This window comes from Mixophyes fleayi, chromosome 4 (genome assembly GCF_038048845.1).
Source record: "Mixophyes fleayi isolate aMixFle1 chromosome 4, aMixFle1.hap1, whole genome shotgun sequence".
Taxonomy (NCBI): Eukaryota; Metazoa; Chordata; class Amphibia; order Anura; family Limnodynastidae; genus Mixophyes; species Mixophyes fleayi.
This window is the reverse complement of record NC_134405.1, coordinates 15,018,713-15,046,432: the sequence shown is the minus strand read 5'-3', so window position 1 is coordinate 15,046,432 and position 27,720 is coordinate 15,018,713. Positions and strand designations below refer to the sequence as shown.

The window sequence follows — 27,720 nt, the reverse complement described above, 5'->3', positions numbered from 1 at the left end:
ATTATTCTGCTACTTTTTGAGAATAAATCTTTGTGCATTGGAAACACAAATCGAGGTTCGACAATCGTTATTGGGTAGCGACAATACGCACTTAACAGGATATATATCTGTAAGACCAATAGTGTGTGGGCGACTACGGGAAAATGGTCGCAGTTGTCCCGCATTGAGGACAATGTAGAGTAAGAGAAGACACAGAACTAAGAAGTATCTTATTATACAATGAGATCCTAGCTCAGTGTTGTACTTGGCCGCCTTTTTACCCACCTTCCCTTCCTTCATATCCCCCATTCATTGCTGCACCCACCACTGCTATGCAGAGGGGTCTCCAGTGACTGCAGCAATTGAAGGCTGGCCGGCTGCTGAACAGACTAGGGCTGAATAACATTAGGAGGAAAAAAACTCTGGAATGCAGATTTCAAAATATTTAAGATCCGACTATTTATTATTTACTAAAACACTTATCCTCATAACTGAGGGGTAGCAAAATAATTTAAAAACCAAAAATCGTGATGTGTGTAACATACAGTGAATTAGGGTGATTTAAAAATTCTGCTTATATTGGTGTATCAAAAAAGGTTCCTAATCTGATTATTTACTGCCGCTATAAAGTTATATTTTTATCTGATATCAACCCAAATCTATCATTTCCATATAATGTGATTGCTCATTACATCATATATACAGTAAGCAATGGAGCGCCATCTATTGGTTGACAGGTTCAATATCACTTAAGTGGTCAGGTCCTACTTACTCCTTCAGAGAACAGCTAATAGAATTTCATAATGTGGCTCTGACTCACTATGATACCTGTTCTTAATTGTAATAAAGGATTTGATATCTATGTCAGTGGTGGAACATGATCTCTCATTACACCATATATGATATAACTTGTGTGTAAAAGATTACTATCTAACAGACAGCATCCATAAAGCTACTAGCGAAACGCGCGTCAGTTTCACCTTGTTGCTCGATCTATAGATCATTATTTTGCTGCTAGGAAAACCCATGAATATTTGAAGACTTTAACATAGTTTTGCAATAATGATTTGGGGGCTCAATAACAATCTCTGCTGCTCTCCTATTAGGATAGACAGGATACAGAGTCTACCCCCTAACATAGGTGCAACTGAGCTTGTAGACCTTATGTTAGGTAGTAATTAATAGAGGACAGTCTTCTATCTGCCAAGTAAGATGTTATATAGTAATCTCCAGTCTATCTACCTCCCCCCTCATGATACACCAGGAGTAACATACATACATGTAATACACACAACAACAACATATATGTATGACACACACAGGAATAACATACATACATACAGGAATAACATACATACATACATACAGGAATAACATACATACATACATACAGGACACACACATACATACATACATACATACACACACACACACATACATACACACACACACATACATACATACATACATACATACATACAGGACATACATACATACATACATACAGGACACACATACATACATACATACATACATACATACATACACACACACATACATACATACATACATACACACATACATGACACACATACCTACATACACATACATACATACATACAGGAATAACATACATACATACAGGACACACACACACACACACACACACACACACACACATACATACATACATACATACACACACACATACATACATACATACATACATACATACATACACACACACATACATACATACATACATACATACACACATACATGACACACATACCTACATACACATACATACATACATACAGGACACACACACACACACACACACACACACATACATACATACATACATACATACAGGAATAACATACATACATACAGGACACACACACACACACACACACACACACACACACATACATACATACATACATACATACACACACATACATACATACATACATACATACATACACACACACATACATACATACATACATACATACATACACACATACATGACACACATACCTACATACACATACATACATACATACAGGAATAACATACATACATACAGGACACACACACACACACACACACACACACACACACACACACACACACACACACATACATACATACATACATACATACATGACACACACAGACCTTTGTACAATATCATTCTCCTACAGGTCTGATTACCTCCAGTCTCTCAGTAAGTTGCCCATAGATGGGTGTGGCGAGTGTGGGGGGCGGGGCCCGCAGTACACGCTCCTCCTACTAGTGGCAGCTGCTCAGCAGCAGCAGGAACCAATCAGGGAGAGGCTCTGTGACATCTGCATGGAAATATAAACAATGTCTCCAACACAGAAAATCCTAAATCTGATTGTAACAGTTTAATCACCATCGTAAAATAAATAGTATTACTGTCTTGTCCTCGATACCGGCGGCGGCCATTTTCCCTTAGTCTCCCAGACACACTATTGTCGCCACTTACACTGCACAGGGGGCGTTGCCACGTACTCCTCAGACGCCATGTCTGAACCTGGAGCGCCGCCCTCAGTCATCCATATACAACATCCGGGCCCTGTACAAGGCTGAGGTAATATCTCCTATAATAATAATATATCAGACAGCAGGAATTACCCCCATATAGTTACCCCATGTTTATGTGCAGCCTCCCGGCCATCAGGACCTCATACATGCGGCTGAGCTCTCACATCAGCTGCTACATAATCCTCATTGTGCTGCAGCCAGCAGAATCCATCCCCCTTCCACCCCTTATACATATCACATAGACTATTATCTTATGTCCCCACAGACACCAGCACCTCCCTTCCCACCATACATTTCATCACCATCAGTCCCCGCAGACACAGCCAGGATCACATTGTTACAGTCTGACTGTGTCCTGCTGCAAAGCCCCCAGTGGTTATTCCTCAGACCTAATACTACACTCACCCCCCACCTATCATGTGATCCACATCCATAAACACCTCCATATACATACACAGTTCTTACACAAGGACAGAGTGGTCCATGTCTGCCCATCCCACAGGACCCCTCGCACCGCCCCGCAGGGCCCCTCGCACCGTGCCCCTCGCACCGTCCCGCAGGGCCCCTCGCATCGTCCCACAGGGCCCCTCGTACCGTCCCACAGGGCCCCTCGCACCGTCCCACAGTGCCCCTCGCACCGTCCCACAGTGCCCCTCGTACCTTCCCACAGGGCCCCTCGTACCGTCCCACAGTGCCCCTCGCTCCGTCCCACAGGGCCCCTCGCACCATCCCGCAGTGCCCCTCGCACGGTCCCACAGGGCCCCTCGCACCATGCCACAGGGCCCCTCCCGCCGTCCCGCAGTGCCCCTCCCACCGTCCCACAGGGCCCCTCGCACCGTCCCACAGTGCCCCTCGCTCCGTCCCACAGTGCCCCTCGCACCGTCCCACGGGGCCCCTCGCGCCGTCCCACGGGGCCCCTCGCGCCGTCCCACTGTGCCCCTCGCGCCGTCCCACTATGCTCCTCGCGCCGTCCCACTGTGCCCCTCGCGCCGTCCCACTGTGCCCCTCGCGCCGTCCCACAGTGCCCCTCGCGCCGTCCCACAGGGCCCCACGCGCCGTCCCACAGGGCCCCACGCGCCGTCCCACAGGGCCCCACGCGCCGTCCCACAGGGCCCCACGCACCGTCCCACAGGGCCTCTCGCACCATCCCACAGTGCTCCTTGCACCAACCCACAGGGCCCCTCGCACCGTCCCACTATACTTTGTTCCCCCCATTGTAATTATCACAGTATAGTCCCCATTCCATCGTAGGTACAGTATAGGGTCTACTGCCCATGTTACGTCCACATTCCCAGTCTCCCTCTTACACTCAATATACAGGGATAGCTCACCCGCAATATACTAAGACCAGGAGGTATATTTATGAAGTGACGTTATGCCGTGCTTTTTAAAACATCAGTTTTATTAACGACACAGCCAACCAGATATTGTCTGTAATAAAATTTCTATTAAATAAATATGCCCCCAGGATTCCCTTCCACATACAAACTGACACCATTTGTTTGCATTATACATTTATAACACTCTATGTAGGCCGTTATATATAAATAATGAAGACAAATCAAGATGCACTAATACTAATTAAGAAATATTTATTGCTTTTAAATTATTTAAATTTTTTGTGTGTGAGTAACTTTATTATAACCAGCCTAATAAAATCCAGAAATAGTAAAATGCAGATATAGAGCTGATTAGCTGATCCTTGCTGTGTGTCATGTGTCATAGAAATTCCATATAAAGTGTTAACGGACAGAGTTTCTCTAAACCAGCGGTTCCCAAACTGTGCGCTGCGGCTCCTAGGGGTTCCGCGGCGCTGTTGCAGGGGTGCCACGGGCCAGCCAGGGAAAAAACAATAAAACAAAAACGTACAAATCCACCGGGCCCCAGCATCCTCCTCTCTCACGCAGCGTGAGCGAGGAGGATGCTGGGTCTCGGGTCCCGGCGGATTTGTAAGTTTTTGTTTTGTTGGTTTTTCCCTGGCTAGCCCGCGGCACCCCTGTGGCAGAGGAGGGGGACAGCGTTTCAGAAGGCGGAGGAGGAGGACAGCGTGATAGAGGGCAGAGGAGGGGGACAGCGTGGCAGAGGAGGGGGACAGCGTGGCAGAGAGCAGAGGAGGGGGGATAGCGTGGCAGAGGGCAGAGGAGGGGGACAGTGTTTCAGAAGGCAGTGGAGTGGGACAGAGGGCAGAGGAAGGGAACAGCGTGACAGGGCAGAGGAGGGGGACAGCGTGGCAGAGGCAAGAGGAGCGTGGCAGATTGCAGAGGAGGGGGACAGCGTGGCAGAGGAGGGGGAAAGCGTTGCAGAGGAGGGGGACACTTTGACAGAGGGCAGAGGAGGGGGAACAGCGCGGCAGAGGAGGGGGACAGCGTGACAGAGGGCAGAGGAGGGGGACAGCGTGGCAGAGGCTTGTGGCAGAGGGCAGAGGAGGGGGACAGCGTGGCAGAGGAGGGGGACAGCGTGGCAGAGAGCAGAGGAGGGGGGATAGCGTGGCAGAGGAGGGGGACAGTGTTTCAGAAGGCAGTGGAGTGGGACAGAGGGCAGAGGAAGGGAACAGCGTGACAGGGCAGAGGAGGGGGACAGCGTGGCAGAGGCAAGAGGAGCGTGGCAGATTGCAGAGGAGGGGGACAGCGTGGCAGAGGAGGGGGAAAGCGTTGCAGAGGAGGGGGACACTTTGACAGAGGGCAGAGGAGGGGGAACAGCGCGGCAGAGGAGGGGGACAGCGTGACAGAGGGCAGAGGAGGGGGACAGCGTGGCAGAGGCTTGTGGCAGAGGGCAGAGGAGGGGGAAAGCGTGGCAGAGGAGGGGGACAGCGTGACGGCAGAGGAGGGGGGACAGTGTGGCAGAGGGCAGAGAAGGGGGACAGCGTGGCAGAGGAGGGGGACAGCGTGGCAGAGGGGGCATTGTGAGAAAGGGCAGAGTGTCTGGATGCAGAGGGGGCAGTGTGTCTGGATGCAGAGGGGGCAGTGTGTCTGGATGCAGAGGGGGCAGAGTGTCTGGATGCAGAGGGGGCAGAGTGTCTGGATGCAGAGGTGGCAGAGTGTCTGGATGCAGAGGGGGCAGTGTGTCTGGAAGCAGAGGGGGCAGTGTGTCTGGATGCAGAGGGGGCAGTGTGTCTGGATGCAGAGGGGGCAGTGTGTCTGGATTCAGAGGGGGCAGTGTGTCTGGATGCAGAGGGGGCAGTGTGTCTGGATGCAGAGGGGGCAGTGTGTCTGGATGCAGAGGGGGTAGTGTGTCTGGATGCAGAGAGGGCAGAGTGTCTGGATGCAGAGGGGCATTTTTGCATACAACTAAATAAGTATTTCTGTCCTGACCTAAATACTTATTACATTTTTGTGACCCAACTACTTCTAAAACAGGACTGCTCGGTAATTATTTTGGAGGGGTGCCTTGAAAAAATTATGGAGACTCTAAGGGTGCCGCGAACTGCAAAAGTTTGGAAACCACTGCTCTAAACCCTCATTACCAGTTTGTCATGTCTCTATATGCTTGTAAAACGTACAATAATGTCTATTCGTGTATCCAGGTGAATCTTATATTGTTTTTTTCATGACAGAAATGGCTTTCTATTGGTTACATTCTACATAAGTATATCCTAAAATGTATTCCCCAGTTCTCCCATACCTATAAGTGCTATATATATATATATATATATATATATATATATATGTGTGTGTGTGTGTGTGTGCTGTTTCCTATAATTTAGGTAAATGTATAGGGTCAGTACTGGCACTGTGTGTGAATGCCTTCTCCTTTTTTTGGCTTTGTTTTGATTTGTCAAATGGTGCAACCTCAACAGGTCAAGTCGCAGCTGAAATATCAACTCTGGTGTAAGTATAAAAACTTGTTTAAACTCTTTTCTTGCTTCTTTTTTTTTCTTGTGAGAGATAACTCAGACCCAGGAGCTCTCAATCCTGCAGGGGCACCTCAGTGACCAAGTGATCACCGGGGTGGACCGGATGCTGGAAGTATATATATATAGCACAGTAATAATAATGATTCCTGTCTCGGCTCCACGTGAGCGACGTTACTTAGAATCCTCAGCCCTTGGATGAGGGGAAGGAAACACAAAAGAAATTACGGATTTGCAGATACTGACGAAAAGCTGTAGAAGGAAGTGCGTATGTGTCATGAAGAGTAGCAACAGTGGGAAAGACGCCTTGTACTGTGAGTTCAATGATAAAATTAAGTCCAGATAAAAGCCAAGGATCAGGGTGAAGACCTGTAGAGAAATCGGGTTTATAGCAAAGAGGGTCAAAAGGAGACAGTGAAGGGACCAATCTATATATACAATTACAGCGAGACCAAAAAATAATGGAGAAGTTAATGACCGGATAAGAGTGGGCCTCAGGAGGCCTTGGGGAACGTGGGGTCCAAAGAAGTGTAGAAGTGGAGAGAGAGGAAAGGGAGTCAGATTCCATATCTACCCAAACTCGAGAGTCAGAAGAAGAATGCCACTGAATGCATTGTGTTAAGAGAGCCGAATAGAAGTATTTCTTAAGATTCTGGACCCCTAAACCACTGGCCAGGCCACCATGTGCAGTTTTAATGATAGCAGCCTAGGGGTGTGTGACCTTGTGTACCCCACCCTTTCTCAGCAGCTTTCATCAGAGTGGATTAGGTGTGTTATACCAGTGTAACCTGTTTATAGTGATCAGTCAGACCTGTGAAATGTAATCAGTGTGTATCAGATGTGTGGTATCGGTGTGACCAGGAAGGTATCGGATGCCAGGTTGCTATTGACTCCAGTGTATAAAACATTGAGAATTGAGCCCGTTTGGAATTAATCAGCACGGGGAATCAGAGCATCCTAATCATTTACATTTTGTATAATTGTAAGGCAGAAAAAATATCTCAATTTCTGGAATGAAATTTAAACAGAGACCTTAAATTTCCAGAAGTCCCCAACTCAGGCATTTGTGACAGATCACAATCGGAGCACAATGCACTAACTGTGTGTTGAGGACGGCCAAGACACCTGGCCACAAGAGGACCATTGGAGGACGTACAATACTGTGTGAAGTCGCTTAGTAGTCTTATGAAGCTGGATCAGAGGAACTTCTGAGAAACACTGACCAGGGCTCTACGGCTCATGAACAGCGGTCACACAGGGCCTCGTGTAGAATTTGACGCATCTTGCCACCAAAATGCAGATGTTAAATGTGTCCCAGCATTTTACATAGTATGTAAGGTATCTTAAGATCGCTGTGACTACATACTACGTAAAAAAACACAGATGCTGGAGGATGATACACGTAAAACGCATAATTTAAGCTTATCATGCAGTAGTGAGGCGCTAGTCATCAAGTTGATGGTGATGACTAGCATGTTAACATCGTTATTTTACATTTTGGAAAATAATAAAGCAGGGTGCCCCCTTCCCCCAACTGCTACCAGCTCTAGTGCTCATGGCCCAGGCTGGCAGCAGCAATTTGGGGGGAAGGCGGTATTCCACTGCAAGAACCGCTAACAGCACTATAGGCTATGACACTATGGTATGGGCCCCCTGCCATAATGTGAACACGCTCTAGCCCGTTCAGTTCATGAATTACCCAAGGGAATCGGGCCTACACAAAAATGGGAGCCCCGTTCGTTTTTTTTGCTGATGAACTACAAGTCCCAGCCAGCACTGTCATGCCTACAATGTAAAATGTTTATGCTGGTGCTTGTTTATATACAAGTGCCAGCATCCCAATAACTGCCAGAGCATGCTGTCACTTGTAGAACTACAAGCACCAGCATTCCCTGGCATGCAGTGCCCACTGGGACCTGTAGTGCACCTGGAAAATAGACGCCATTGAAAATGATCTTTATTACAAATAAAACCCCACAAACCCCCTTTTCTAAGCTTTATTTCTCACTTAAATCTTGGGGTCCTCGCGATCCAAAGGGTTAAAATGAAAAACCCACATGAACGCCAAAAGGACGTCTCCTCAGAGGAGCCGCCTCGTAAATGACCGGCTTAGAGCCAATCATTCTAACCAAACAGAGTGACTTCGCTAGGATTGGTCAGTGTGGGAAGAGCCGAGCTGATTGGTTAGATGCTATGTACATCAGTCATACAGTTTATGAATGAAGTACATTGTACATATATCCCAGCACTATGTTGTTTTTCTATCACTAATATATTCATGAGACTTTGGGGTCTGCAGCTTTTGTTGTATTTTTAGATGTAAGTTTTACAATTAGGGGATTGAGATCATCATGGAGGAGGGGCTATAGGAGCAGCACTGTTAGTTCACAACGGGAAACCATTACATATGTTATAGGGGTTGCATTTGTAAAATAGACCATTATTGTATACAGTATTTTGCACAATAAACCCCTAAAAAAATTCCAAATACGTGTGGTTTCATTTACCTTTTCATTAATGTCTCTCTCAATACACAGGATTACACAGTAGTGATCAAGGGATCTGGTGAGTGTGTGACACCCAGGAGCCGCCCCTGTGTGTCAGGAGGATTGAGCAGGACCCAGATCCCCATCACGGTGCCTGAACCTCACTCACTGATACATGGGAGAAACAATGACCAGAAGATCCTGGAACTGACCAACAAGATCATTCAGCTGGTGACTGGAGAGGTGACTGCTGGGAATGGGGCATTATACAGTAACACCAGGGATGTGTCTGGATGATGACTGTGTCATTGTGTAGTCAGATTCCTATAAGGTCTCAGGATGTCACTGTGTATTTCTCTGTGCAGCAGTGGAAGTATTTAGGAGGGCACAAGGGTCTGTAGGAGGACGTGAGGATGGAGAATCACCGGATCCTCACATCACTGGGTAAGAGGAGAATTTCTGCTGTTGTAGAGGAGAGAATAGTTTTGAGGGGCCACATAGATACTCATCTGAGAATCACATATATACAATGTATTTAGTCACAATCTGTTTCCTACAGATGGATCCAGTAACAGAAATACCCCAGAGAGATGTCCGTGTCCTCTTTATTCACAAAATTGTAAACAGGAAAATCACAGTATTCCGCAGGAGTATCAGGTAGACGACATTTTAGGGTCTCACCAAATACCGAAGTGAATTTTCCAATTTATGATCTGTAAAAAAAACTCTGTTGGGTCTTATACACTGATATTCTTCTGTTTCATCTCAATTTATTAAATCAGATATTATTAGATATGATATATTTTATTACCATAATCCCCTTAATGTTAAAGTTCACAAGTTTGTCTCACTCTACCTCCTATCCTCTTTGTATTGCTTCCTTTATTCTAGTTGTCTTCTTATGTTGTTGCTTTCTCTATTGTCTCTTGCATTGATTCTTACTTATTATATTGTTTCTCTTGTCTCTTATTTATCTGTATTTTTTACGGTTTATTTATTGTTGATTGTGTGGTGCTGCGGATTCTATGGCGCCAAATTAATAAATTCAGATGATGATGATATTGTTATTGTCTTGTTGGTTATTTAGAGTGACGTCTTGACTGGTATTAAAGTAGAAACGATAGAAGGAGAGGAAGAGACGTATGTGAGGGGTGATCAGCAGTGTAAGGAGGAGGAAATCCCTACAGATATCAGCACAGGTGAGTAATAAACATATATTACAGAAAGGAATCACATAATCTGCTTATATAAACAATGTAATCAGTCAGTGTCTGTTTTCTACAGATGGATCCAGTAGCAGAAATACCCCACAGAGATATCTCCGTCCTTTTTATTCACAGGATTGTACACAGGAAACCCCCATTATCCCACAGAAGTATCAGGTAGATTTTATGGTCTCACAAAATCCCAAAATTACTTTTCATTATATGATCTGTAAAAGAGCTGTGTGATATTCCCCTGTTTCATCACAAATTATTAAATCAGATATTATTAAATATATTTGTCTTGTTTTGTGGGCTATTTAGGATGACGTCCTGACTGATATTAAAGTAGAAATTACAGAGGGAGAGGAAGAGACGTATGTGAGGGGTGATCAGCAGTGTAAGGAGGAGGAAATCCCTAAAGATATCAGCACAGGTGAGTAATAAACACTTATTACAGAAAAGAGTCACATATTCTGTTTACGTAAACAATCATCATCATCAACATTTATTTATATAGCGCCAGCAAATTCCGTAGCGCTTTACAATTGGGAATAAACATTAATAAGACAATACTGGGTAATACATACAGACAGAGAGGTAAGAGAACCCTGCTCGCAAGCTTACAATCTATAGGACAATGGGAGTTTGAAACACAAGGGCACGTGCTACATCATATTGCACACTGGACCAGCTAGAATGCAAAGGTAATAGTATAGAGTGGGCTGTGTGTGTGGCAATGTTGGTCGGAGGGTTGATGTCTTGTGTTAGCTGTGTAGAGGATGGCAATAGGGTAATCTAGGGAAATTAAGATGATGGTTGAGGAATATCACAACCTTATCTGAAGAGGTGGGTTTTCAGAGAACGCTTGAAGGTTTGAAGACTAGAGGAAAGTCTTACTGTGCAGAGGAGGGAATTCCACAAAGTGGGTGCAGCCTGAAAAAAGTCCTGTAACCGAGAATGGGAGGATGTGATGAGAGTGGAAGAGAGACGCAAATCTTGTGCAGAACGGATGTGTCAAGTAGGGAGATATTTTGAGACAAGTTAGGAATTGAATGTCAGTGCAATTATGTTGATGGACTTGTATGTTAGTAGAAGAATTTTATATTGGATTCCTTGAAATACAGACAGCCAATGTAGAGACTGATAGAGCGCTCAGCAGAGGAAGAACGGTTTGCAAGGAAAATCAATCTAGCTGCTACATGCAAAATAGGTTATAGGGGTTCAAGTCTGACTTTGGGAAGACCAGTAAGGATTGAATTGCAATAGTCGATGCGGGAGATAAGTGCATGAATTAAGGTTTTTGCTGTGTCTTGTGTAAGATATGTGCGTATTCTGGAAATGCTCTTTAGATGTATGTAACATGATTTAGATATAGAGTTGATGTGGGGAACAAAGGATAGTTGTGAGCCAGGATTACACCGAGGCAGCGAGCTTGCGGGTGGGATTTATGGTCAAGTTATCAACAAAAATAGAAATGTCAGGCAGGAAGCTTCTGTTTTTGGGTGGGAATATTATTAATTCAGTTTTTGAAAGATTGAGTTTGAGTTGGCGAGAAGACATCCAAGATGAAATGGCAGAAAGACAAGTCAGTAACGCGAGACACCACAGATGGTGAAAGATCAGGAGAGGATAGATAGGTTTGTGTATCATCCGCGTAGAGATGATAATGAAATCCAAAGGAGCTTATTAGTTTTCCAAGAGAAGTGATATAGATAGAGAATAGCAGAGGACTTAGGACTGAGCCTTGTGGTACGCCAACTGATAAAGGAAGCGGAGAAGAGGTGGATCCAGAGAAATTAACACTGAAAGAGCGATTAGATAGGTAGGATGAGAACCAGGATAGGACAGTGCCTTCAAGACCTAGGGATTGTAGCGTCTGTATGAGGAGAGAGTGGTCAACAGTGTCAAATGCAGCAGAGAGATCCAGGAGAACTAGAAGAGAGTAATGGTTTTTACTTTTTGCTGTGATCAAATCAATCTTAACCTTGGTCAGCACAGTCTCTGTGGAGTGTTGAGAGCGAAAGCCTGACCGAAGAGGATCCAATAGGTTGTTTGCTGTAGGAAAGTGTGTGAGGCGAGTGTAGGCAATTCTCTCGAGAAGCTTGGAGGGGCATGGGAGCTGAGAGATGGGTTGGTAATTTGCGAGAGAGTTAGGGTCAGAATTTTGTTTTTTTCAAATGGGAGTAATCACTGCGTGCTTGAATAGTGATGGAAAAATGCCAGTAGAAAGAGATAGATTACAGATTTTAGTTAGAGGGGGAATGAGCACAGGAGACAGGGACCTACCAATTTGTGAGGGAATGGGATCTAGAGGACAGGAGGTAGAGTAGGAAGATGAAAAGAGAGTAGAAACTTCCTCTTCATTTGTGGGATAAAATGAAGAGAGAGTGTCAGAGAGTGCTACAAAGGAATTGAGGCAATTGCTTGTCGAGGGAGATGATACCATTTCAAGTCTGATCTTATCTATTTTGTCCTTGAAATAGGAAGCAAGATCCTGGGCACTGATGTTAGTTAGAGGATTTGGGGCGGGATGATTCAGAAGAGATTTAAATGTGTTAAAAAGGCGTTTGGGGTTAGAAGCCTGAGCATAGATGAGAGATTGGAAGTATGTTTGTTTAGCAGTGTCCAGTGTATTTCTATAGGAGTGGTAGATATCAGTATATGTGATGAAATCATTAGCGGTACAAGATTTACGCCAGTGACGTTCTGCTTTACGAGAAAGTTTTTGGAGAGTTCGTGTTACTTTAGTGTGCCACGGTTGGCACGAAGTCTACGCAGAGTATGTAGTGTCGCTGGAGCCACTTGATCCAGGACAGTTGCTAGGGTTTGGTGAAAATGGGGTACTACCCGATCAGGGGAGGAGAATGTAGAAATTGGGGTGAGAAGGTGTTGAAGAGAGGTGGAAAACTGTTAAAGATCAATAGAGTTGATATTCCTGCGGTTGTGAGGAGGCTTGGAAGAGTTTGACACCAAGGAGGGTAAAGAACAGGGGGTGAGGGAGTAGCTAATAAGGCGATGATCCGAGAGGGGGAAAGGAGTGTTAAGGAAATCGGAAACTGAGCATAGTCTAGACCAGTGGTTCCCAAACTTTTGCAGTTCGCAGCACCCTTAGAGTCTCCATAATTTTTTCAAGGCACCCCTCCAAAATAATTACTGAGCAGTCCTGTCTTAGAAGTAGTTGGGTCAAAAAAATGTGATAAGTATTTAGATCAAGACAGAAATACTTATTTAGTTGTATGCAAAAATGCCCCCTCTGCATCCAGACACTCTGCCCTCTATGCATCCAGACACTCTGCCCCCTCTGCATCCAGACACTCTGCCCCCTCTGCATCCAGACACACTGCCCCCTCTGCATCAAGACACACTGCCCCCTCTGCATCCAGTCACTCTGCCCCCTCTCACGGTGCCCCCTCTGCCCTCTCTCACGCTGCCCCCTCTGCCCTCACACTGCCCCCTCTCACGCTTCCCCCCTCCTCTGCCACGCTGCCCCCCTCTTCTGCCCTTGGTCACGCTGTCCCCCTCCTCTGCCCTCTCTCACGGTGCCCCCTCCTCTGCCCTCTGTCACGCTGTGCACTCCTATGCCCTCTGTCCCCCTCCTCTGCCCCCTCTCACGCTGCCCCCTCTGCCCTCACACTGCCCCCTCTGTCCTCACACTGCCCCCTCTCATGCTGCCCCCCTTCTCTGCCACGCTGCCCCCTGTTCCCCTCCTCTGCCCCCTCTCACGCTGCCCCCCTCCTCTGCCCTCTGTCACGCTGTGCCATCCTCTGCCCTCTGTCCCCCTCCTCTGCCACGCTGCCCCCTCTGCTCTCTGTCCCTCTCCTCTGCTCTCTGTCACACTGTCCCCTCTCCTCTGGCATCTGTCACACTGTCTGCCCTCTGTCACGCTGCACTTTCCTCTGCCCTCTGTCCCCTCTCCTCTGGCCGCTGTCCCCTCTCCTCTGCCCTCTGTCACGCTGCCCCCTCCTCTGCCCTCTGTCACGCTGCCCCCTCCTCTGCCCTCTGTCCCCCTCCTCTGCTCTCTGTCACGCTGTCCCCTCTCCTCTGGCCTCTATCACGCTGTCCCCTCTCCTCTGGCCTCTGTCACGCTGTCCCCTCTCCTCTGGCCTCTGTCAAGCTGTCCCTTCTCCTTTGCCCCGCTCCCTCTCTCTCATGCAGCTTGTCACTATAGTGACAAGCTGCGTGAAAGAGGAGGATGCTGGGCCCCGACGCCGCACGGATTGGTAAGTTTATGTTTTGTTTTGTTTTTTTTCTGGCTTTTCCACGGCACCCCTGGGAGCCACGGCGCACACTTTGGGAACCGCTGGTCTAAACAGTGGCCGTCCTCATGAGTAGCGGATTCAATCCACTGGGAGAGGTTAGAGAGAGTAGTTTGGTAGCAGCATTGGAATGTGGATTAGAAATAGGGATGTTGAAATCACCCATGATGATGGTGGGGATGTCAGAGGATAAGAAATGAGGGAGCCACGCAGAGAAGTGTTCAAGAAATTGTTGGTGTGGACCAGGGGGGCGATAGATGACAGCAACAAGCATAGGGAACGGGTTAAAAACCTTAACAGCATGTACTTCAAAAGATGTGAACGTAAGTGATGGGACATTTGGTAGAACTGCGAACGTGCACTGTGGGGAGAGAAGTAGTCCAACCCCCCCTCCTTGTCGGCCTCAAGGTCTTGGTGTGTGGGTGAAATGGAGACCACCATGTGAAAGGGCTGCAGGTGAGGCAGTGTCTGATTGCGTGAGCCATGTTTCTGTTATTGCTAGAAGGTTGAGGGTGTTTGAGATGTATTCAGTCAGTGTCTGTTTCCTACAGATGGATCCAGTAACAGAAATACCCCACAGAGATATCTCCGTCCTCTTTATTCACAGGATTGTACACAGGAAAACCCCATTATCCCACAGAAGTATCAGGTATATGACATTTTTGGGTCTTGCCAAATACCTAAATGCCAAAGTGACTTTATTACATTATCTGTAAAAGAGCTGTTTGGATCTTATACACTGATATTCTTCTGTTTCATCTCAAATGATTAAATCAGATATTATTAGATATGATATATTTTATTACCATAATCCTCTTAATGTAACTCTCACAAGTTTGGCTCTCTCTACCTCCTATTCTTTTGTATTGCTTCCTTTATTCTAGTTGTCTTCTTATGTAGTTGCTTTCTCTATTGTCTCTTGCATTGATTTTTACTGATTATATTGTTTCTCTTGTCCCTTACTTATCTGTATTTTATTTGTTTATTATTTGTTGATTGTGTTGTGCTGCGTATTCTGTGGCGCCATATAAATACATTAAAGTGATGATGATATTGTTATTGTTTTGTTGGTTATTTAGGGTGACGTCTTGACTGATATTAAAGTAGAAACGACAGAAGGAGAGGAAGACACGTATGTGAGGGGTCCGCAGTGTAAGGAGGAGGAAATCCCTACATATATCAGCACAGGTGAGTAATAAACAGTCATTTATTCTACATTCTCCTCTGTCATTACAAACTAATGCGGAAAATGTATCTGTCCAGTAGGAGAGTCCGGAGCCTTCAGCCCCTATTAGACTCCTGTACTCCTCCTCACATCACATCATTGTGTGCTACCAGCCCAGACATCTGACCAGTCTCCTCTTCACATCATATCATTGTGTGCTACCAACCCAGACATCTGACCAGTCTCCTCCTCACATCATATCATTGTGTGCTACCAGCCCAGAGATCTGACCAGTCTCCTCCTCACATCACATCATTGTGTGCTACCAGCCCAGAGATCTGACCAGTCTCCTCACATCACATCATTGTGTGCTACCAGCCCAGAGATCTGACCAGTCTCCTCCTCACATCATATCATTGTGTGCTACCAGCCCAGAGATCTGACCAGTCTCCTCCTCACATCATATCATTGTGTGCTACCAGCCCAGAGATCTGACCAGTCTCCTCCTCACATCATATCATTGTGTGCTACCAGCCCAGAGGTATGACCAGTCTCCTCCTCACATCATATCATTGTGTGCTACCAGCCCAGAGATCTGACCAGTCTCCTCCTCACATCATATCATTGTGTGTTACCAGCCCAGACATCTGACCAGTCTCCTCCACCCACTGTCTGGTGTATCTTATGGGATGTCAGTGACACCATGAAATTACCCATGAACCTCCTGTACACTACCTCCTGTGACAGTATCCATCACCATCTGTGACAGGATGGACCGCTTATGCCACCCTGTCTGTTGTTGCTGTGAACCGGCTGGGCTTACTTTGCCACTGTTTCCTTTCGTTATCCCAAATGTGCCCAATTGCCGCAATAGGAGGGGCTTATAATGCTGCCTCCACTGAACTCCTTTATGGCGCTCAACCACTTTCCTTCTGGTTAACTGTCACTGCTAGTGTACTCGTGTGCTGGTACACTGGGGCTGGTAACTCTGGACCTCTTACTATGGATCCGGGTTGGCCTGTCACACTGACCAGAGCTGCAGGTAGCAGGCAGAGCAGTGGTACTGGAAAAGCTTGGGTCCAAACCTCAGAATCAGCTGGAGAGCGGATTAGATTTCAGGGTCTAATCGGCAGGTCACAGGATTACAGCGATATTGAAGAAGTTGTCAAGCAGGTTTTTGAAGCAGAGTGTTGTTTAATGCTCAAGTATCCTGACAGCGACCGTCCCACTGAATTAAGATATCAGTGGTCAGGTCAGATGGAAAATCATAATGATACTTTTCAGTGTACAAGTCAGTGCATTTATACCTTTCAGACACATGCTATTTTTAGCATCAGGATATACTCGATTTACACAAACATAGATTTACATGCATTGCAAAGCCACTAATATTTATACTTGGCTATGAAATTCTCAAAACCCTTGCTGTGATTTCCTGGATATTATTTCAGAAGCAGGAGACCCACTAGCAAGTCAAAAGGTCTGACTGGCATGAGTACTACAGACAATCACCGAATACCCATTCCCACAGAACAACAAAAAAAACAAGCTACTTCCCCACATCACAATACACCAAAGGCTTGGTAAACACAGGCTCATTGTATCAGATATATACATCAGAAATAGGCATATCCTATAGCAAGGTTAAACAAGAGACAAATTTCTTCCCCTGGTCTCAGAAATAACGATTTCCTATCTCATAATATCAAAAAATAAGTGTACGTGCAATTACATAAATAAGTGCCCTGCGCTATTTGCTTTAAATAAATTTTTACCAAAAGTTATTAGTGATCCAGTCACACCATCTCTCTGTATTACCACATGTGACATTGCCGTGAATATTTGATCCTCAGCTGTATATTATCAGTTTAATAATATGTAGAATATAAGATTATTCTCCTCCCTCCAAGACAACATACACCCCATCACAAAATACACTTCACTCAAACTCCACCTGCCTGAACACAGCTGTGATTGCACAATAGCTCCCCTCCAATATACGTGCTTGTATGCTCTATACAATTGCTCTTTATTCTGCTGATCTGACCCTGTACAGTGCTTTGCCCTTATACTTTACTTTGTGCTGTTGCCCATCTGTGCCCTACTCCATTCTCCTAATCTGTCCTGATACTCTCCTTTGCTCTGTGTAAGGATGTGAGACCTAAGAGTAGTGTAAACCCATATCCAGGTCTCGCTGCTAATTTCACCCATGTCTACTCTACTTTTGAGTCTCCAGTGTTTGTCTGTGAGGGCAGTGTCTTGTTGGACAATGCCACTGGCTAATGAGTCTTCCTGTCTAATAAGTCTTCCTGTTCTAGAATGCTGGGTGGGCAATGTGTATGATTAGGAAATGTTACTTGCCAGTGTCTGCATTTTGGCTGGAATTGTCCAAGCTGGATGCAATTTGCGTGTCACTGTGGCTGGGCTTATGCAATGTGCTTGGTAACACAGTTGTATAATTATAATGAAGTGTTTTTGAAGTTTGCAAATTGAAATTAAACGCTGGACATTTCAATTTGCTAATAGTAACATACACAATATGGGCAAAAGTATTTGGACACTTGACCATTACACCAACAAGGACTGTAATGACATTGTATTCAAATACATATACTTTAATATGGAGTTGGTCCCCCTTTTGCAGCGATAACCGCTTCCACTCTTCTTGGAAGGCTTTCCTCAAGATGTTGTAGTGTTTACATGGGAATTTGTGCCCATTTATTCTGTAGAGCATTTATGAGATCAGGCACTGATGTTGGACGAGAAGGTCTGGCTCACAATCTCTTTTCCAGTTCATCCCAAAGGTGTTCAATGGGGTTGAGGTCAGAGCTCTGTGCGGGCCAGTCAAATTCTACCACACCGAACTTATCAAACCATGTATTTGTAGTCCTTGCTTTGTGCACTGGGACACAGTCTTGTGGGAACAGTAAAGGGGCTTCCCCTAACTGTTGCCACAAAGTTGGAATGATAGGATTGTCCAAAATGACTTGGTATGCTGAAGCATTAAGTTTACCCTTCACTGGAGATAAGGGGCGTAGCCCAAACCCTGAAAAACAGCCCCATACCATTATCTCTCCAATAAACTTCACAGTTGGCATAATGCAGTCAAGCAGGTAACTTTCTCCCGGCATCCACCAAACTCAAAGTCGCTCATGTGACTGCCAAACAGAGCAGTGTGATTCATCACTGCACAGAACACGTTTCCACTGCTCCACAGTCCAGTGTCAGTGTGCTTTACTTCACTCTGTCCGACACTTGGCATTGGTCTTGGTGATGTGAGGCTCCTGCCGCACAGTTTTTGTGCTTAGATTAATGGCAGTGAAAGTTCGGAATTCTTCAGCTACGGAATCAACAGAGTGTGGAAGACTTTTAAGCACCATGTGCCCTAGTAGTCGTTGACCCAGCTGTGTGATTTTACTTCCCCTTCGTGGAGTTGCTATTGTTCCTAAACGCTTCCAATTTTTAATAATATCACTTACAGTTGACCCTGGAATATCCAGCAGGGATGACATTTCACGAACCTTCTTATTGCAAAGGTGGCATCCTATCATAGTACCGCGCTTGATGTCATTGAGCTCTTCAAAACAGCCCATTTTGTATCACAAATGTTTGCAAATGGAGACTGCAGGGCTAGGTGCTTGATTTTATACACCTCTGCCAACGGGTGTGATTGAAACACCTAAATTCAATAAATAACAGGTGTTCTTTCTTAGTTTTTATAAGCACAAGCTAGTTTTTATTTGTTCTCAATTGTTTTAAATAAAGTTGTATTAAATTGAAGGAAAATAAGCCTTAAATAGGCTTCATTGAATACCTGGCTGTACTCTCTGAAAAAGTCCTTGTGGATGTAATGCGTTAGAGGAGGTATTTTGGCCTAATTACACCACCATACAGGAAGTCTGCGTTCCACCAGTGCGGGTCAGCACCATCAGATTAACAGACGGCTGAGGAAAGACGCTTGAACTGCTCATATGGACACTTCAGGCAAGTTCCCGCAGGACACGACAGGGTAAGACCATGTAGTTATAGCAAATTAGGGAATGCCTTCATTCGCGATCCAGAGAACCGAATCTTCAGCGTCTGGCTGTCATTAACATCCATTCACCCACAGAAATATAACGGCATTTCTTAACCCTGCTGTTCTGTTCGGGTCTATTTGACCCGAAACAAAATTTGTTTAGGTATCGGTTCGTTATTTATGTAATTATGATTTCTATATTTTATGACTTATTTTTTGGGGCAAATAGTTGTTAAGATTAAAAAAAATATATATATATTTTTATGATCCGATGTGATTATTATACTAGTGAGTGACCGTAAATGTTTCGAAACACATTACTTCAACAATAAAAATTCAGAAAATTAGGAATACATTGTCAGTTCATTGGTTTACATTTGGATTATGTCATCTTTTCACACATTTATTTACAAAGTTTCAACAAGTCTCAGCAAGTCCACATGTTGAGTCAGATATTCATGCTGAACTTCAAGTGTTTGCAAGTCTTCTTTTTATTCTCTCATTTGGCTATAAATCCACGGATTGGAATGATTCATATTTAGTTGGAGATTGATCTGTGTACGATCAATTTCATTATGGCGAACGAAAACCTTTGACTGATGCTGAGCTTCTAGCAATTGGGGAATCTTCTGATAGCGAATATGTATCTGAGGAAGAAAATCATACAAGTGATAAAAGTGAAGCTTATGATTCCGACAATAGGGATGACATTGTAAATGAACCTGTTGCTACAACTCCATATGTTCTTTCAAAGAATGAACAAATAAAATGGGAACTTGATCCTCCTCGACACCCTACTGGTAGGCTGTCTAAATGCAATGTTATCACGAAAATTCCTGGTGTAACAATATATGCTACAGCAAGAATCCATGACGTGGAAAGTGCATTCAATGTTATATATAGTTCCATCGAAAATGAGATCATAACATACACAAATATTGAAGGACACCGTGTTTATGGCGAAAAGTGGCAAAACTTGGACAATGTTATGTTTGAAGCTTATGTTGGACTATTATTATTGGCTGGAGTGTATAAATCTCACCGTGAAGCAACAAAAAGCTTGTGGGATAGTGAAACTGGTCGCAATTTTTTCTGATCAACCATGTCACTTGACATGTTCTGTAAAATCTCGCAAGTGATTCATTTGGACGAAAAATCTACCCATAATGTAAGAAGAGGCGCAGACAAACTTGCTGCTGTAAGAGAAATATTGGAAAAATGGGTCGAAGTTCTTCCAAAATTAATTAACCCTTTGGAAAATGTGACCGTAGATGAACAGTTAGTTGGATTTCGAGGGCGCTGCCCTTTCAAGCAGTACATTCCTTTCAAGCCAGCCAAATATGGTGTAAAAATCTGGACTTTGTGTGATACTAAAACATTATATGTTCTGAAATCGCAAGTGTATTACTGGAAAAGAGCCAGGAGCGAAACCAGAAAAAAACAAGGGATGAGACTTGTGGCCGACCTCACATGTGAACTGAGTGGGCGCAATCTTACATGCGACAAAGATAAGCAGGTGTATAGTTAATCTTTTTATTTCACTGAGAACATAATGGTTGTGAACTATGTTTCAAAGAAAAATAAAAATGTCATTCTTTTGAGCACCTTACATAAAGACAAACAAGTAAGTGTTAGGCCAGACAAGAAGCCAAACATAATTTTGGACTATAACGCAACAAAAGGTGCAGTGGATACCTTGGATCAACTTGTGAACACGTACACTTGTAAACGGAAAACAAACCGATGGCCACTAATAATATTTTATAATATCAGTGATATCACTGCATACAAAGCCTTTGTCCTATGGACTTCCATAAACACCAACTGGAACAATAAGAAACTTACAAAGAGGAGAATATATTTTTGAAAGAGCTTGGAAAAACACTCATCAAGCCCCACAGTTCCTCAAGACAATATATGCCATGGACAGTAGTGTTATGTACAATTGTGAAGAACATACAATCAACTACTCATGATCCTCAACCAGGAACTTCTGGCATGTTACAGCGATCAAACGTGCCAGATGTATCCAAAAATGATAATAAAACAAACATGATAAGTGCAATAAACATGTTTTTAAATCCCATGTAACATATTATTGCCCAAATTGTGCAAAGCAGTAAATACCTATGTAAAACAACTTTGCAAAAACGTTTGTAATTTTTGTTTGTTTTGCTTTGTTCATCTGAATGTTTATTTACTGTAATAAAAGTTTGGAGAGTATCCCTTGTTTGAATATTAATACAAAGCGTAATTTTATGATACGGGTCATATCGACCCGAACAGTACATGAGTATAGTAGACCAGAGCAGAACAGCAGGGTTAATGCTAAATCCTCTCATAAGAGATCTCATGTATTTCCCTTTCATCATTTATCGTTGTGCATTACCATATTGTCATATTCATAGTTGTATATAATTTTTGACTAGGATCATACATTAGACACCATAAACCATACCTTTACACAAGCGTTCTTGTATCCAACAGATCCACTTGTCAGTGGCAAGTCTATCCATAATTTTTTTAGTTGTGCACCCCTTAGATATCTTGGTGAATGTAAATTGATAATTAACAAGGAGCAGTATACTATAAATTTTGATTAGCAGAGTGCCCTAACTACCGAATTTTTTACAATTAACAGATGTGGCCAAATACTTTTTTCCATATAGTAACATCTATAATTTGGGGTATAATATATTAATATGTTAATGTAAAATACAATGTCTATACCCATACATTTATTTTATTTTCAGCAGATGGATGCGAACACAGGAATATCTCAGATGGAAAATTAATTTTATCTACAGATTTTGAAACAGAAGATAACAACATCACACAAGATTCTCCAGGAGGAAACCCCACTACCCTAAATGTATATCCAACACTTCACAGAGCAGATAAATCATCTGATCGATCTAATCATGAGGAATATACTCCTGATAATATAGATATTGTTACACATAGTACAGCTCATACAGATGTTACAATATCTCTATGTCCTGAGGGTGGGAAATGTTTTACACAGAAATCAAATCTTGTTGAACATAAGAGAACTCACACAGGTGAGAAACCATTTACATGTTCTGAGTGTGGGAAATGTTTTACACAGAAAGTAAAACTTGTTGAACATCAGAGAACTCACACAGGTGAGAAACCATTTACATGTTCTGAGTGTGGGAAATGTTTTAGTCGTAAATCATCTCTTGTTGAACATCACCGAACTCACACAGGTAAGACAAAGTTTACATGTTCTGAGTGTGGGAAATGTTTTACACGTAAATTATCTCTTGTTGCACATCAGAGAAATCACACAGGTGAGAAACCATTTACATGTTCTGAGTGTGGGAAATGTTTTACACAGAAATTTAAATTTGTTGAACATCAGAGAACTCACACAGGTGAGAAACCATTTACATGTTCTGAGTGTGGGAAATGTTTTGCACATAAATTATCTTTTGTTGCACATCAGAGAACTCACACAGGTGAGAAACCATTTACATGTTCTGAGTGTGGGAAATGTTTTACATATAAATCGAATGTTATCGAACATCAAAGAATTCATAGAAGGGAGAAACGGTTTACATGTTCTGAGTGTGGGAAATGTTTTACACAGAAAGTAAAATTTGTTGAACATCAGAGAACTCACACAGGTGAGAAACCATTTACATGTTCTGAGAGTGGGAAATGTTTTAGTCGTAAATCATCTCTTGTTGAACATCACCGAACTCACACAGGTGAGACACAGTTTACATGTTCTAAGTGTGGGAAATGTTTTACACGTAAATTATCTCTTGTTGCACATCAGGGAACTCACACAGGTGAGAAACCATTTACATGTTCTGAGTGTGGGAAATGTTTTACACAGAAATCAAATCTTGTTGCACATCAGAGAACTCACACAGGTGAGACACAGTTTACATGTTCTGAGTGTGGGAAATGTTTTGCACATAAATTATCTCTTGTTGCACATCAGAGAACTCACACAGGTGAGAAACCATTTACATGTTCTGAGTGTGGGAAATGTTTTACATATAAATCGAATGTTGTCGAACATCAAAAAACTCATAGAAGTGAGAAACGGTTTACATGTTCTGAGTGTGGGAAATGTTTTACACAGAAAGTAAAACTTGTTGAACATCAGAGAACTCACACAGGTGAGAAACCATTTACATGTTCTGAGTGTGGGAAATGTTTTAGTCGTAAATCATCTCTTGTTGAACATCAGAGAACTCACACAGGTGAGACAAAGTTTACATGTTCTGAGTGTGGGAAATGTTTTACACAGAAATTAAACTTTGTTGAACATCAAAAAATTCACCCACGACAAAAGGTATTGGATATGAAACAAGTCTGATTACAGTAGTGTGTATATACTGTGTGTGTATATATATAATTTTTTTACTGTTTTTATTAAACAATCAAAGGGGGTAGAACAAAACTTTGTGTTGTCTAAGTACATAAAATACCTTATCAGATGTATTTTTTTTTCAATTTGTTATAAATATAAACTACCACAATAGAAGAACTAAGATATTGTATCTTTAAGTATTACGATGAAGAATTAAAATAGGAAAATGACGTGTACTTCCAGCGTCACTGTGCACACGCTATCTTCATATTCTTTTCCTAGATCGGTTTCTTACATAACCACACACTTTTATCTTTCATAAGCAAAACCTTCTCCAGTCCTTTACACTATATTAAAATCTAATTCTCAGAGTTCTCTGTATTATAATTACTGTCTCAAGGCAATATAAAACCCAGAATGAAAATGGAGATATTTGTATGAAAAAGCATAATTACTTCCAACATTGTTACAATATATATTCAATAACAAAATCTTACACACAGTACATATAATATTTCAACATATATGACAATCTGTGTATAGGTTCATTAACTTATATTATTTGTCAGGAATATCCCCCTCTGGCTACCCCCTGATTTAATATCTTATCCTATATTCACACCGTCAAACAATATATCACCTGTCACAAACCGCACTATGCGCACTTGTGGCTTGGAAGTGTTTACTGTATGAGGTTACCCACGATTCTAACATTCAGTCTCTTTTTCTTTACCTATCACACAGGTTATAGACCTGCTGAATCGCCCCCACAACAGCGCTCTCACACCCCCACACACTTCAGGTTTGCCACCACCTATTGAATAAGGACAATAGGACCCCAATATACTGTCTCACACTGGCACACAATGAGCACTCTTTGTTACCCACAGTTTAGCAAGGCACACACCAGCAATCAAAAGGTTAACACTTAGCCCCTCAAAGCTCTGTGACACAAATGTACATTCAGGCACACACTCGGCTAGGTATACCAATGTATTAACGATTCACACTTCCGTAATGAAAGGTTTAGCATGGTCATGCAATCTCTTCTAGACAGGCCGTGAATTAATTTAGAGCAATAAGGACATCACTATTAAATTTTTAGATTTAATATACAAAAAGTACAATGTTTATAGGTTTATAAAAAAACAAAAAAAACAATAAACAATTGACATAACATACACAGTTTAAAATAAAGGGATTAAATTCAGAGTACAATTTAAGAATAAGTGGTATATTCTGAGCCAAAGGAAATTGCCTTGAAGATGAACAGTTTATCAATAATGATTGATTTCCCAAAAGACCGACCATTTCTTGTAACTGGTCTCAGCTTTTTAAAGACACCTTTTCACCTTACCCCACCTCCAGGGATTGTGGTCTGTGACACTTTTTATATTCTCCATTTGCATGTTGCATTATTTACTCCCCAGTTCTATGTGACCTAACTTTTCTATGTGGTGTCACACAGAACCATTTTTATTACTAATAAATCCCCTATGGATTTAACCATCTATTGATACCAAACAGGCCTAGGTACAGGGTATCAGTTGAGCTTATACTCTTTCCTCAACTTCTCTGTGTGGCAGAATTCTTAATTTGACATATGAGCTGCCCTTCATCAGGCTATTGAGGAATATGTGGTTAATCACTACTGTTATTGATTTTAAGTGGCATATTTGAAAACTTAATTATTTTGTCTATATTAAATATAGACATGGTCTCCTTGTGCCAGACACCATGTTGAGCAATTCCTAAAAGTCTATTCAGGTTTCAAAACTCCAACCTATGCCAGGATATAGCTCATCCTATGAGGTCTTTGAAGGTGACACACGTGACACTGCTATTTTGTAACACTGGGATGTGCAGAGCCACCGAATAAACATCCAACAGACCCTCTCACTTCACATTTTACACTTTAGTAGCTCAATTTATCAATGGATTCCTTTGATACACCGTATTTATAATGCAGTTCAGATTAAGCATTATCCCCCCTCCCCTCAGTTATGTTATAGATTTTTCCTTATAACTGTAATTCCTCTATGATCACTACAGTATTAATTTCTTTCTGTATCTCATAAATGTGTAAAATCTTGTTTTTGTACGGATATATGTATACATGTGTGTCCCAGATCCTATTAAACTCATTATACACATTTTCCAATATGTAAATGCACTGCTAATCCTATATACAATCCATACAGAATCAACACAAAATCCTCACTATATCACACATGCATAATACATAACACCATTGTTCCTGTATCATGTGCATACATATTACAACCTCCATATATTCTCAATAGTACATCACACTACAGCATAGATATTATGTATCTCACACCGGGGCTATTTTGGCAAATCACGGTGGCCATAATAACTCGTAAAACAGAAACTCCATTTAACCAATTAAAACACTATATTCCTGTTTACAATATCCACACTGTATCCCATAAATCATAAATGGCTTGATCACTGCTAAAACTAAAGGCTATTACTCTTTTCTAATTATCCTGGATCTCTCTGCTACATTTGACACTTGTGACTGGATCACTTATAAATAACTTATTTGTGGCTGGATCATGTAGAAATAATCTATTGTAGAAATGTAGTTCACTCAGAGGTGCAGGCACCAATGTATAAATTGACTAGAAATCAGGATAACCCCAGGTGGCTTTTCGTGTACCAGTCAGGAGAGCTGAGTTATTCAGGAGAGGAATAACTGAGGCCAGGAGAATGCACAGGATGTCTAAGTACAGTAAAATGTCCAAAGTGGACCTTGAGATACTGTGCCAAGCGAAGAAGTTAGAAATTCCTTATATGGCGACAAGGAGCGAATTGAAAACAGCGCTGAAGGCCTGGGATGCACAGTACAGGTCAGCGGATGAGGAAGCTGACTGCAACATTGACTAGGAGGAGACGTTATCTCCAAACCTAGAGGTACCTGCAGTAACATCCCAGAACACAGCACCTGTTACCAGCAACAGTCAACCCCCCACATAGTGAACCAGTGGCGCAAGGTCAACAGCGTGATGAGGGTAACTTTTCTGTACTAATGTAGCAGCTGGGGTCTCTGGGAGACAAAACAACTGAGGCGGAGCAGTTGTCAAGTTGTGGGGCAATCGGTGGGCACCGTCTCTTGCAGCGGCCCGTGAACAGTCATCTGCTGCGCAGAGATTGGGCTCTCTCCACGTTACCAAATTTGATGACACTTTTGATGGACATTTGCAGGTGTTTGAAATGTCTTGTAGTGTCATGCAGTGGAAGCTTATCGTGGAGTGGCGCAAGAGGACTATGCGGACTACGACGTGGTAAAACGGGCCCTCCTTAAGCGCTATGTTATTAACCCAGAGACCTACCGGCAGAAGTTTCGGGACTTGGCTAAAAATACCCATATCAGCCATGAGTAATTTGTCAACCAGTTGCGGCAGTTGGCGTTAAGATGGATTACTGGATCGGATACCAAGTCCTGGGAAGAATTCGTGGACTTAATATGCAGTGCGCAATTTCACTGCCGGTGCTTTCAGAAGGTGAAGGAGTGGGTATTGGACAGTAGTCCAGCAACCCTGGAAAAAGCGTCCCAGTTGGCGGATCAGTATGTTGCAGTGAGACCACACTAGCAAAAGAGCGAGGATAACAGCCAACCCCAAAGGACTGTACAATTACTGGGACACCCCTCTTCTACTCACCCCCAAAACCAAGTAACTAACCCTTTGAGTACCATTCACCAGCCACCGCCCCGTCCTGTGCCTGGGAGTTATCAGAGCTCACTGAAAGGCATGAGGCGCCAGGCCAACGGCTGCCTTCCAGAGATAGAGGTGGGGAGTGTGACCTGGCAA

The 27,720-nt window shown here is 43.2% G+C and overlaps 1 protein-coding gene across 7 annotated transcripts in view; it reads left to right on the top strand.

Annotated features, from left to right (window-relative positions):
* The window catches only part of LOC142151041 (uncharacterized), a 76,025-nt gene extending 50,993 nt beyond the window's left edge, over positions 1-25,032 (top strand). For 2 of the 7 annotated variants that reach the window (XM_075206303.1, XM_075206299.1), the window contains 7 exons: positions 9,452-9,549; positions 9,980-10,091; positions 10,177-10,274; positions 10,419-10,530; positions 14,905-15,002; positions 15,433-15,541; positions 22,290-25,031. In XM_075206303.1, the coding sequence (XP_075062404.1) occupies positions 9,452-9,549; positions 9,980-10,091; positions 10,177-10,274; positions 10,419-10,530; positions 14,905-15,002; positions 15,433-15,541; positions 22,290-23,890 (2,228 nt within the window). In that variant the 3' untranslated portion in view covers positions 23,891-25,031. Of the gene's footprint in view, positions 1-8,457; positions 9,136-9,257; positions 9,337-9,451; positions 9,550-9,979; positions 10,092-10,176; positions 10,275-10,418; positions 10,531-14,904; positions 15,003-15,432; positions 15,542-22,289 lie in introns of those variants that run through there. The other 5 variants (XM_075206304.1, XM_075206306.1, XM_075206301.1 and 2 more) reach the window with 5 other exon arrangements.
* The last annotated feature ends 2,688 nt before the right edge of the window (positions 25,033-27,720 follow it).